Raw genomic sequence first — 14,253 nt, 5'->3', positions numbered from 1 at the left:
GTAGAACACAAACGAAGATTTTTAACTCAAACCATTGCAGTCTGTTAGTCATATAATGGCAGTCAATGGGCTCCACGGCTTTGAGAGTCAAAAAAACGTACACAGACCAAACCGAATTAGGTTTTAGGACAGGACAGTTGGACATTGTGGTGAATCAGAGGTAAAAAAAATGATATAAATACTGTTCAGTTCGATTGTTTTGTATGTTAAAACCTCAATGTATCGTCACGAGTCGCAGAGTTTAATTTGGTTTTGTCTGTGTATGTTTTTTTGGCTCTCAAAGCCATGGATCCCATTGACTGCCATTATATGATTGACAGACTGCAACGGTTTGAGTTAAAAATCTTCGTTTGTGTTCTACTGAAGAAACAAAGTCACCTACATCTTGGATGCCCTGGGGGTAAGCAGATAAACATCACATTTTCATTTTTGGGTGAACTATCCCTTTAATGGCATACAATCACTTGACAGCATGTATATCTTTATTATGTGCATTTTGATGTTGTTTTTTATATATGTATTTATAAGCAAACAGTATTTCTAGATGAAACCTTCAGTTATATATTGCCTTATAATTTGAAATGTTTTACCATCACTATATTTACTTTTATCCACGGTTATAAAGTCCCTCAGTGAAATAATGAGTGTTTATGAGTCACATATACATTTACGCATTCAAGATAAGCAGCATATACATGAAACTGTCTATGGCGGAGCGCTTTTTCCAATGAACAGTTTTTTTCTGCTGTATTTGGCAGCCGTTTTTCCCTTTCATCATTAGTGGAGTATCTAAGATTATACAATTACCTTGATGTGGTTGTTAAATTACAGTCCAGCCCTTCTACAAAACACACATAAACTCTAGGATAGAGTTTTGTTAAAAATATATTTACAAAAATAACTTATCTTTTATGACAGTGCCTTTCTAACATAAACATGCAATTAGAGCTAAACAGGCTGGGCTATTAAAGTCATTATACTCTAGATAACAGCTTTTTCTCCCTGTGGCCTCTGATTGGCTGAGAGAGTGGGCGGGGCAAGCCCCCAGAGAAAATATACATACATGCGTACATACAAGCCACAGATCACTGAAATAAAGCATTGCTCATACAATTATTAACTTAATATGCATAAACGTAACAAAAGCTTAAATTAAATTGGAAAAGGCTATTTTAGGTAGTTTCCTTATATGACCATGGACCACAAAACCAGTCATAAGAGTATTTTTTTAATTTAAAAAATAAAAATAAGCTTTCCATTGATGTGTGGTTTGTTAGAATAAGACAATAATTGGCCGAGATACAATTATTTGAAAATCTGGAATATGAGGGGGGCAAAAAATTAAAATATTAAGAAAATCGCCTTTGAAGTTGTCCATATAAAGCTCTTAGCAAAGCATATTACTAATCAAAAAATAATTTTTGATATTTTTACGATAGGAGATTTACAAAATATCTTCATGGAACATGATCTTTACTTAATATCCTAATGATTTTTGGCGTAAAAGAAAAATGTATCATTTTAAACAATACAATGTTTTGTTGGTTATTGCTACAAATATACTTGTGCTACTTATGACTGGTTTTGTGGTTCAAGGTCACATATATCTACGCTGTAAGCAAATAAAAAATTACTCTACATTTTAGAAAAAAAAAAAAAAAAACACTAAACGTTCAGACATCCAGCTTGTCCGGAAAACATTGTCATATTCCTTTTGGCAATTGTAGCACATCCTTTAAAGGTATGCTTGTACAGTTTTAACATGGTTGATATTTTCTGTTCCCATGTTGAATTGCATTCATAGTGCTGGTGATTTTAATCCTAACAGGATTGTCTGGAGGATCAATGTTCATTTAATTGAAGTCTGCTCTTCTGCGTTCAGAGATCCGCCGTGACCCATTTCCTTTGCGGTGGAAATCCCCAGTAACCTGCACCCATCCCCACTGTCTTTGACACTGTTGTTCAGTCTGTAATTCACACGCTGACGCTAACGTGGCGGTGAGAGGCGGCCCGTCTCTTGATGCGGGCGCGACGAGGTCGTTTTTGATCAGGCTGGCAGTGGCACAGAGGACTCAGGAGAAGCCATAGATATAGAACCACACATGCCCAGCAGGACGACAGCTTGACCCAGAATGTGGAGTAACTCCCATGGGTGAAGGTAGTCTCCAGCACAGCAGTCTCATAACTGGGGGACACAGAATGGTATTATTAGAATTGTGATTTGAGCCATCTACACTTTGAGTGTACATGTATATTTGTGTGAGCGCTATAATTTTGGCAACGAAAATGCCAAAAGTTTTTGAACAGTAAGAAATGTTCTCTTCTGCTTACCAAACCTGCATTTATTTGATCCAAAGTACAGCAAAAACAGTAAAAAAAATTTAAAGTAACTGTTTCATTTTAATATATTTTAAAATGTCATTTATTCCTGTGATTTCAAAGCTGAATTTTAGTATCATTACTCCAGTCACATGATCCTTCAGAAATCAATCTAATATTCTGATTTGCGGCTCAAAAAACATTTATTATTATTATTATGTTGAAAACAGCTGAGTAGAATTTTTCAGGTTTCTTTGATGAATACAGTTGCAATCAAAATTATTCAACCCCCCAGAGACTGCAGTACTTTACAAATAAAAGCTTGTCTGAAGTTTCAGGACACTCTACAACAGTGTACTGGCATATTAAAAGTGACAATGTCAATATATAATGTAATGTGTTTGAGTTCTAGGATTTTTTTAGTAACACAGCTATGTCATAATTATTCAACCCCTATTCAACATTGCCGTTTTAAGTCATTTATTTTTGTGGTAGGGAACAAAATTCTCCTAAAACACAATTAAGCCTTTAGAAACTATTAAAAAAACTGAATCAGCTTGAGATGATACACATCTATACATTTATCCCATGCATGTGCTGAAGTTGAGTAGCAAATATGGTAAAGTCAACAGAGCTTTCACAAAAGCTATAGAGAAGAAATAGTTTTATTGTATTAGAAAGTCAAAGGCAACGTGAAGATTTCTAAGACACTAAAAGCCTTATTCCTTAGTTTAAAGTGTGTTGTGCCAGAAAACCTTTGATGGTGTTGAACCAAAAATGCACAATTTCATAAAATGTTTGATCAGAGCAACTGAGAAAAACCTGCAATGTACAGCCAAAGACTTGCGAGATGACCCGATGAAAGGAGGAAAGATATTTCATTCCAGAGTAGAAGATGAACATAGGACAAGCATGGCTTTCATGTTGGGGCATCTTGGCGAATACCATTCTTGATCAAGAAGAACAAAAAGGTCAGCTTGAATATGCTAAAATTTATTTGGATAGACCTGTGGAGTTCTGGAAGAATGTTTTATGGAGTGATGTGGCCAAACTAGAACTTTTTGGACGTATAGATCAGCGAATTGTCTGGTGCAAAAAAGAGAAAACTAATGAGCAGAAGAACACTATCTCCATGATCAAACATGGAGGTGGGCTGATCCAATTATGGGGTTGTTTTACTGTAGCATGAAGTGGAAAACATGAGCGTATGAAGGAAACCATGGATTTTTTGAAGTATCAGGCCATTTTGACAATAATTGTGATGCCTTTGGTGCAAAGACCAAAGATGATGATCAGTGGACTTTCCTGCAGGACAATCATCCCACAGTAAACATCCAAATCTACTTATGCTTGGTTCAGGGATCAGTCACAGAATGTTCTTGAGTTGCCTGTTCAGTCTCCAGATTTAATTCTCATTGAAAATATTTGGTTGAATTTGAAGAAAGCAGTGGCAAAGTGAAAACCAAAGATTATCTGTGATCTAAAAGCTTTTTCAGCCGAGGAATGGTCCAAGATTGCAGTAGAGAGGTGATCAACGCTTCTAAACACTTTCAAACTGCGTTTATTGGTGGTTTTAAATAATAAAAGATTCTGCACCAAATTTTACTTTTGGGGGTTGAATAATTTTGAACATGAACGTTTAGAGCCAATTTGATTTTTTTTTTTCATTATTTATCAATTTATGTTCTCAGAATTACTCAAATGTGTATTAAAATACTTTATCTAATAGTGTCCTAATGCCTTTGTAGATTTGTTTTTAGAAAAACAAATGATCTGGAACAAAATGTCTTGCATGTCAAGGGGGTTGAATAATTTCGATTGCAACTGCAGAAAGTTCAGAAGAACAGCATTTATCTGAAATAGAAATCTTTTGTAACATTATACGTCTTTATCATCACTTTTCGATCAATTTGAGGCATCCTTGCTAAATAAAAGTATTAATTTCTAAAAAAAAAAATTACACCGACTCCAAGCTTTTGAATGGTATAGTGTATAATGTTACAAAATATTTTAGTTTCACATAAATGCTGATCTTTGGATCTTTCTATTTATCAAAGAATCCTGATAAATGTACTCTTTTAAATATTGATAATAATAGTAATAAATGTTTCATGAACAGCAAATCAGCACATTAGAATGAATTCTGAAGGATCAAGTGACACTGAAGACTGAAGTAATGCTGAAAATGTAGCTTTGATCAAAGGGATAAATTACATTTTGAAATATATTCAAATAGAAAGCAGTTATTTTAAATAGTTAAACAATACTGTTAGTTAAACGGCTGTATTTTGGATCAAATAAATGCAGACTTGATGAGCAGAAAAGAGTTCTTAAAAAAAAACGTCACAAATCTTACTGTTTAAAAACTTTGAATCGTGCTTGTAGGTAAAAAATTAAAAACTGCTTGTACACATGGTTCGATAACACTTCAGAATAGGGAACACATATTCACTATTAATTCAAAGTTTTCCCTCAATAAACTTCAATAGTGAGATAGTTGTTAAGTTTAGGTATGGGTAGGATTGAGGGTTCTAAAATATGGTCATGCAGAATAAGGCATTAATATGTGCTTTATAAGTGGTAATAAACAGCCAATATGCTAGTAATATGCATGCTGATAAGCAACTAGTTAATAGTGAGAACCGATCCTTAAAATAAAGTGTTACAGATGGTTCTATTCACAGTTTAAAAGGCTAAATATGAAAACTCTTGGGTGTTCCTGTTGTTCCAGGGCTTTCTACTCTGATCTCTAGAACAGTTCAGACGAGTTCTTTAACAACTGACCTGAACCAATTAGTGAGGGTCATCATTACGTAGAGGGAAGCCAGAAAGAAAACGAAGTGGAAGAAAAAGTAGCTGTAGGCAACCCGCTGGGTCTCACTGTGGATGACTTTCTGACAGCCTTTGTTCTCGTCAATTACAAACTCTTCCTCTGACAAGACAGAAACAAAGATGTTAATACCTTCTATATCGTGCACTGTTGTGTTTAATGACATTAATATGTTTGTAAAATCTATGGATATTGAACTTGTGATATTCTTCTCACCATCTTCAGCCTCTGGGCAGCAGAAGCAACATGAGGCTTTCTGTTCAGGACAGAGAGTGAAACAGTGTGAGGGACATTGATTCAAAGACAATTTAAGTACATTTCTGTCATTTTAATAGGTTAGTTCACCCAAAAATTACAATTCTGTCATCATGTAGTTCCAAACTTGTATGAGTTTCCTTCCTCTGTGGAACATAAAAGAATATACTTTGAAGAATGTTGGTACTCTAACAGTTTTGGTTCCCACTGACTTATGTTACAGTTGAGGTCAAAAGTTTACATACACCTTGCAAAATCTTCAAAATGTTAATTATTTTACCAAAAAACAAGAGGGATCATACAAAATTCATGTTAGATTTTATTTAGTACTGACCTGAATACGATTTTTCACATAAAGGCATTTACATATAGTCCACAAGAGAAAATAATAGTTGAATTTATATAAAAATGACCCTGTTCAAAAGTTTACATACACTTGATTCTTAATACTGTCGTGTTACCTGAATGATCCACAGCTATTGTTTTTTTTTGGTTTAGTGATAGTTTTTCATGAGTCCCTTGTTTGTCCTGACCAGTTAAATTGCCTGCTGTTCTTCAGAAAAGTCCTGTAGGTCCCACAAATTCTTTGGTTTTTCAGCATTTTTGTGTATTTGAACTCTTTCCAACAATGACTGTATGATTTTGAGATCCATCTTTTCACACTGAGGACAACTGAGGGACTCATATGCAACTATTACAGAAGGTTCAAACGTTCGCTGATGCTCAAGAAGGAAACACGATGCATTAAGATCCAGGGGTGAAAACTTTTGAACAGAATAAAGATGTGTACATTTTTCTTATTTTGCCTAAATATCTTTTTTGTTTATTATTTAGTACTGCCCTTCATAAGCTACAGAAGATACTTATATGTTTCACAGATGACAAAATAAGTTACATTTACCCTGGTCAAATTCAAAAAGTTTTCACACCCCTGGCTCTTAATGCATGGTGTTTCCTTCTGGAGCATCAGTGGCTATTTGAACCTTCTGTAATAGTTGTCCTTAGTATGAAAAAATGGATCTTAAAATCATATAGTAATTGTTGGAAAGGGTTTAAATACACAAAAAAAGCTGAAAAGCCAGAAATTGTTGGACCTGAAATATTTTTCTGAAGAACAGCAGGCAGTTTAACTGTTCAGGACAAAGAAGAGACTCGTGAACAACTATCCAAAAAATGGATCATGTGGATCATTCAGTAAAAACACAGTATTAAGAATCAAGTGTATGTAAACTTTTGAACAAGTTCATTACTATTATTTTCTCCTGTGGACTATATGTAAGCTATCTTATTCAGGTCAGTACTAAATAAAAAAATAACATGCATCTTTTTTTGGTAAAATTTTGCAGATTCTGCCAGGTGTATTTTAACTTTCGACTTCAACTGTATATGGACAAAAAATGCAATGGAGGTCAAATGGAAAACTGAAACTGTTTGGGTTCTGCAGAAAAAGAAAGCCATACAAGTTTGAAATGACATGAGGATAAGTAAATGATGACAGAATTTCATTTTCTTTGGGGGGACTGTCCCTTTAAGAGTTAAAAAGCTCAAATCACCTATGCTTTTCTGAGAAAATCACATACCTGGAACTCATAGCGGTAAACTTTTATCATCCAGAAAGGTCCAAAGACTTCAGCTAAGTATGAAGCCTCATTGCTGAGAGAGAAAATCAGCAGTTAGCCTTTTTATAAATATCCCAGTTATTAACAACTCAATATTGTTTTACTCACCATGCAAAGAGAACACAGCAGTACATGATTGCAGCCCCAATAATGGCCACGGCATTGCCTTCATTTTGAATCTCATCCCTGCTGACTTTAGGGTAGCACACCGTCATATTGACCCCCTGATACTCAACTGAAACAACCCACAAAAGCAGATGTTATTCATCAGACATTTATTTTGCCCTTATGTGAATTAAGTTTCCAAATTTGTTTTCTACAAACGGAACATTCGGGGGTTTCAGAATTGCGTCCTACAAATTCCTGTTGCATTAATTGTTTGAAAATGACTAATTACATTTAGTGTCACATTTACACGCTCCATTTAGGAATTCTTGAGCCCATTGTTCCCAGGTTTAGAGATGCTTTAGAGGTCTTTGGATACTGTGTGTTACGTGTCTGAGAGAATTCCTCTGAGATGGGATTAAACTCCCAGCATGCCTCAGGGTGCACTTCAGTCCTTTATGAAGTCATGCAGCAAACAAAGGCTATAAAGCCACTGATAGTTAGGGTACAAGACAGGACACAACCACACATATACAAACAGCGCCATTCACCAAATTGAATAACTTTCTCTAAAAGCTACAATAGCCTACTGCTATATTAATCACACCACATTTGTTGAGCCAAAAGCTCATGTAAATCATACTAAATTTAAAACCTGCCAAATGCAAGAATGAATCTGCAATTCTTTTACAGCAACGGCTGTAATTCTTCTCCTCTGAACTTTACCATCAGTATAACATCTGTATTTCAAATACCCACCTGAAACACCCTCAGCTACATCTGTGTTACATGCTTGAGAGCTTTTCTATGACCTCAGTCACCAAAGCTTTTCTTTCTGGAAATCTCATTCATCTCTGTCGTGCGTTAAGCATGCACCATTCATCACCTTTGCAGCGTGCTACGATTTTCTCTGAAATTCACCACTAATGGATGAAATGGTGTGAGATGAGATGACGAACCAGGAAGAGTTTTGCAGGCTCCACTGATGACTTTTTGTTAATGACTATGTGATTAAAGCCAGTTTGATTAACTTTGCTCAGGGATAAATCAATTCAATTACTCCGGTCGCATGGAGGCTGCACTGTGACCTCAAAACAACAGATCAGTCTGTGATTCTGCGTTGCTCTCTATAAAGCATTTTAGTGTTTCATAAAGAGCGGAAAGTATTCAAACAGGTCACCAATCACTCATCAAGCGCCTGTCACCATTACTGTGACTGGTTGGTTAGTTACTTGGCTTTGTGTTGACAGGTAGAGACAGGCTCACACATGCTAGATCCAGGATTAGTTTCTTCCAGAATAATCTGGGTTAAGTGTTTAATCATCTTGCAAATGGGTAACGCTGATAACAGTGTTACTAGACCCATCAGCAATGTTACGATCCATTTTATTTAAGCGTTGTTTTTATACTTTTGTAGAATTTATTCATATTTTGAAACAACAAACAATGCAACTGAACCAAATGAAACTAAATGAAACTGTACTAAATGGTCGGAGCAGGAAAAACATTTGGAGTACTATAGACTACCAATGGTTATAACAAACCAAGAAGAAGAGTGTAAAAAGTGTCTGAGGAACAAAGATGTTTGTGGTTGGCCAAACTGAACCAGGATTTCCAGGGCAAGAATCTTGAACACATTCATGTTTGTTCTTTTCATTTCTGGTCAGGTAGGTGAAATGTTAGGCTAATATCTTAATTAATACTGCTTGTGCGTATCTTTATTAGCTTTAGTTTGTCAAAATATCGCGCCCTTTCCTGCTTGCCAAGTCCTTGGCATAAATTAGCAGAACAGCGTATCCTGTTGTACATTTACCATGCAATCAATGCTGTTGTTTACATCTGAGTATCGCCAATATGGCTACGCAAATGGGTAACTTATAGCCTGGCAAGCCAGACCCACATAAATGTAGGGTCTGGGCACTCTCCATAGACAGGGCTCAACCGGAGGGGTGGGATAAACGGTTGTCTTTCAAACTCCTCTCCACGCAATAGGATAGCGCTACAACCAATCAGAGACTTAGTCGGTCAGGTGACGTAGTCAGAGCGACGAAGATTTTTAACAAAAATCAGTGCACTGTGCAGTCTGTCAGCTAAATAATAGACATAGATGGGCACTAAACCTTTAAAAGTAAACAAAAACATGCACAGACAAATCCAAATTACACCCTGCGGCTCGTGACGATACATTGATGTCCTAAGACACGAAACGATCGGTTTTTGCAAGAAAATGAACAGTATTTATATAATTTTCTTTTTACCTTTGATACATACCCACGTCCATCTGTCATGAGCACGAGTTTAGCATATCTATGATTCGACTCGTCACATGTGAACGCGCTTTGATGTAGTATACGCAAACACCGAAAGGGGAAATATGTAAAAAAAAGTCCTGGATGAGTTTGCGCAAGCAAACGTAATCTTTTTCAGCTTTAAATGGGTTTGAACAACCAGGACAAGCGCAAGTAATTACCATTTTGAATAGCCGCTATATCCACAATCTCTTGTGCTGTGTAAACAATGAGTGTCGTATACACGCCACAGATCGCTTCCGGTGTTTGCGTATTCTACACCACAGCGCGTTCACATGTAACGAGCTCCTGCTCAGGACAGATGGACGTGGCTGTGTATCAAAAGTAAAAAAAAATATAAATACTGTTCAGTTTTCCACGCTTAATTCACGGAACCAGGAATTCATGTCTGACTGAACTTATGGTCGCAGGTCAGTCGTCATCATGTTAAGCCCGCCCACCGACTCGTGATTGGCCCGGTACATCTTGGATTTTTCGGAAATTTAAGTGAATTGAGAGTAACTAGACTGACCTTAGAAGCAAATGTAATTTGCTGCCGCTAGGGGCGCGTCTAGATTCTAGGCTAGGTAACTTATCAAACCGTGACGTAAGTGCAAACCCTCTATAAGGTGGATAACTTTACAGGTGACTAGGGTAAAAAATGAACTAACTGATATCACCATGCAAACTCCTGTTGATTAATCACGGCACGTTTAGAAAATGGTTTGTATAACAAGAATTCTGAAATGTTATAGCCTATTTAAATATGCAAATGTGAAATCCAGAACAGCAATCTAAATATAGTATGTATCTAAGTTGAAAATATTTCATATTTCATTTTGTTAATATACAGTTGAGGTCAAAAGTTTACATACACCTCGCAGAATCTGCAAAAGGTTAGTTGTTTTACCAAAAAAAGAGGGTTTAAACAAAATGCATGCTAAATATTTTTATTTAGTACTGACCTGAATAAGATATTTCACATAAAAGACATTTACATATAGTCCACAAGAGAAAATAATAGTTGAATTTATAAAAATGACCCCATTCAAAAGTTTACACGTTACCTGAATGATCCACAGCTGTTTTTGTTTTGTTTTGTTTGTTTGTTTAGTGATAGTTGTTCATGAGTCTCTTGTTTGTTCTGAACATTTCAACTGCCTGCTGTTCTTCAAAAAAAAAATCCTTCAGGTTCCACTAATTGCGTTTTTTAGCATTGTTGTGTATTTGAACCCTTTCCAACAATGACTGTCTGATCTTTGAGATCCATCTTTTCACACTGTGTACAACTGAGGAACTCATATGCAACTATTACAGAAGGAAAAACAATGCATTAAGGGGTGTAAACTTTTATTTTGCCTAAATATCATATTTTTACATTTAGTACTGCCCTTCACAAGCTACAGAAGCTACAGAAGTACCAGTAGACAAAGTTTCCCAGTAGACAAAATAAGTTAAATTTACCCTGATCTCTTCAAGTCAAAGTTTTCACCCCCCAATTCTTAATGCTTTGTTTTTTTTTCCTTTTGAAGCATCAGTGAGCATTTGAGCCTTCTGTAATAGTTGCATATGAGTCCCTCAGCTGTCCTCAGTGTGAAAAGAAGGATCTCAAAATCATACAGTCATTGTTGAAAAGGGTTCAAATACACAAAAATGCTGGAAAACCAAAAAATTGTGGGACCTGAGAGATTTTTTTTTAAACAACAGCAGACTGTTTAACTTGTTAGGACAAACAAGGAACTCATAAACAACTATCAGTTAAAAAAAAAAGCCGTGGATCATTCAGGTAACAACACAGTAAGAATTAAGCATACTGCATGTAAACGTTTGAACAGGGTCATTTTGATAAATTCATCTATTATTTTCCCTTGTGGACTGCATGTAAACATCCTTTATGTGAAATATCTTATTCAGGTCAGTACTAAATAAAAAATAACATGCATTTTGTATGATCCCTTTTATTTTGGTAAAATAATTAACATTTTGCAGATTCTGCAAGGTGTATGTAAACTTTTGACCTCAATAGAGCAAAAGGTTTTTAAAAAGGGGATTTTGTACATATCTTTTCATCACTGTCAACACCCAGCAAAAAATCACCTCATTTTAGGGGGAAAAAATATCAGGAAAATTATATTTTTAAAAAATCTATTGTAAAAACCTTCAGAATAGAGATGATAGGAATAAAATAGGAAGGCCTGGTATATATAAGCACTACTAAATTGACTTGAGAAAAATGTCCTTAAAAGATGTAATCTACTGACGCAAATAGTGTATTTTAAATGTTTTCTTTCCACTAGTCTGACGAAGACATGTTATGAGAGCAAAATAGCACAAAATCTTAAAATTTAGCAGTGCGTGAAAAAATAATGGTTTTGCATGTAGCATCTCGCCTGAAACTGTTCTGCATATGACAAGCAATCTTTCCTACTTACCCTTCTCTGGTGGGCGGCTGGATAGAGCAGAGAAGGTCAGGTACATGACATAGCAGCAAATGATGGAAGCCTGCAGGAGTCCTGAGCGGGGCTGCTCTGAGAGGGACAGCAAAACTAAATGTCAGCTTAAATGACTAGTCATACTTGATTTAAACTATTCTTTTGGTGAGAGAACAGAAACATTAAAAAATCAGCACTAACTTTGCTGCACACAGGGAGTGACCGCAATAAAAGACATGATGGTGCAGAGGCCCAGGTTAGTCCATAGCAGGGCTTTATTCAGGTGGCATCCCGCTGGGTGAGTATAGTATTTGTACATGAATGTGAAGGCCATGGTTGCGATAGTGTAGAAAAAGAGGGTAGCACACATGACTGCCACATACCACCTCTTATTCTCAGCTGCACCGGTTAACCTGGGAATGACAAACAAGGCAGAGACGCGTTAAGGCCTCACGTTCTAAACTGAAAATGAGAATTCACAATTTCATTGTGTTAAGATGACTTTCTGCTGCAAAATGGCTTGAGATAGACTTCACAGACATCTGGATGTCAGGGGGAAAACAGGGAGAATGCGTGTTTGTATGTGTGTATATATGAATAAGTGAGATACCAGAGCGAGAACAGGAAGGGAGTGAAGGACAGAGATTATCTAAAACTCTAAAACTGTGGAGGGTGATATTTTATCATTCCAGAGCAAGATGTGACTCAGACATGAACCAGATGTCTAGTATAATGGGTGTCTTCTTACAGTAGTTGTTGTGAGTAAGCACAAGTTTGTCTCAGGAGGATGTACCTGCACCCTTTGTACCCTTTTCTTCACTCACCAATTTTTATTCCAGGTATGAGCGAAAGCAGTGATGAGAATGAGTTGGATGAGGATAAAAGAAAAGCCTCCCACTACTCCAACATAATGCCAGGCTAAATGGAGAGAGGAGAAAATAAATTAAAATAAGACAGGGAAATCCAGTCAACTGAGATTTATGGAACACTGGGCTTTATTTATCAATCATGATGAACTTTGTACATTAAATGTATTAGTTTACACACAAATTCTATATGATTTTCAAACAAATGTGTTCAGGTTCTTTCATAAATGAGGCCCACTGAGTGAATCCCCACTTTATGCACTAATGTGAAATGTTCAGTGTGTCTATAGTGCCACCTGGTGAATTTAAATAAGAAGTGCAATTCACTTTATCCAGGTTGGTCAGAGACTCACCAGAGCCATGAGCCTGTAATATAATCACATTAAGCTTATAATCACTTAAGATGCAGGCTATTCACTACAGTCACTATGCTTGATCAACACTTCCTTTCCTCTATCAGTATAGAGATGCACTACTGATACATGAATATTTAATTGTGCATTCTCATTTCCACTATTATTAAAGTTTGATTATATTTGCCATCATGTAACACTCATTTAAAGTTCATCTTTAAAGCTGTGACTGTAATTTAATTACACTGATAAATGCAATATTTAGCAAATCTCAAAATGAATATCCATTTTTCATACTGTACATTTTAATGTTGTGATATCTAATTTCATTAAGTGTTTCAAGTGATTTATTTTTGTGTGTGTGTTTTTTTTATTAATATCATTATTATTATACACAGTAGAATTTTAATTAATCATGGCTTAATTATACAATTGCCCATAACATGCACCATCGTTCAAAAGTTTGGGTTGGTAAGGTTTTGTTTTTTAATTAAGGCTTATTTATTTTATGTATTAATTTACAAATACAGTAATATTGTCAAATATTATTTAAATGGCAGTTTATTTAAATGCAATTTATTCATGTGAAATCTAAATTTTCAGCTTTCAGCCCAAAAATTAAAATTTTATGTTTATCTGCTTAGCCTCAGGGCATCCAAGATAGAGGTGAGGTTTTGTTTTTTAATTAAGGCTTATTTATTTTATGTATTAATTTACAAATACAGTAATATTGTCAAATATTATTTAAATGGAAGTTTATTTAAATGCAATTTATTCATGTGAAAGCTAAATTTTCAGCTTTCAGCCCAAAAATGAAAATTTTATGTTTATCTGCTTACCCTCAGGGCATCCAAGATAGAGGTGACTTTGTTTCTTCAGTACCTCAAACTGTTACTGCAGCCTTAGTGATTTAATGGCAGTGGATGGGCACCAAACCTTTAAAAGTAAAAAAAAAACATGCACAGACAAATCCAAATTACACCCTGCGACTCGTGACGATACATTGATGTCCTAAGACACGAACGATTGTTTTTTGTGAGAAACTGAACAGTATTTCTATCATTTTTACCTCTGATACACAGCAATGTCCATCTGTCCTGAGCGCGAGCTCAGCATCTGGCTTTTTACATGTGTGCGCGCTCTGGCGTAGTATACGCAAACACCGGAAGCGATCTGTCGCTTGTAT

The 14,253-nt window shown here is 35.8% G+C and overlaps 1 protein-coding gene across 2 annotated transcripts in view; it reads right to left on the bottom strand.

Moving 5' to 3' along the window:
* Positions 1 to 867: 867 nt before the first annotated feature.
* The window catches only part of serinc4 (serine incorporator 4), a 29,393-nt gene continuing 16,007 nt past the window's right edge, over positions 868 to 14,253 (bottom strand). For both annotated transcript variants that reach the window (XM_073835939.1, XM_073835938.1), the window contains exons 5-12: positions 12,673 to 12,766; positions 12,050 to 12,261; positions 11,849 to 11,944; positions 7,132 to 7,258; positions 6,985 to 7,057; positions 5,366 to 5,405; positions 5,104 to 5,251; positions 868 to 2,185 (exon numbers count right to left, since the gene is read on the bottom strand). In XM_073835939.1, the coding sequence (XP_073692040.1) occupies positions 1,975 to 2,185; positions 5,104 to 5,251; positions 5,366 to 5,405; positions 6,985 to 7,057; positions 7,132 to 7,258; positions 11,849 to 11,944; positions 12,050 to 12,261; positions 12,673 to 12,766 (1,001 nt within the window). In that variant the 3' untranslated portion in view covers positions 868 to 1,974. The remainder of the gene's footprint in view (positions 2,186 to 5,103; positions 5,252 to 5,365; positions 5,406 to 6,984; positions 7,058 to 7,131; positions 7,259 to 11,848; positions 11,945 to 12,049; positions 12,262 to 12,672; positions 12,767 to 14,253) is intronic.

The sequence above is a fragment of the Garra rufa genome, chromosome 3 (assembly GCF_049309525.1).
Source record: "Garra rufa chromosome 3, GarRuf1.0, whole genome shotgun sequence".
In the NCBI taxonomy this organism is placed as follows: domain Eukaryota; kingdom Metazoa; phylum Chordata; class Actinopteri; order Cypriniformes; family Cyprinidae; genus Garra; species Garra rufa.
This window is presented reverse-complemented; position numbering and strand designations above follow the sequence as displayed.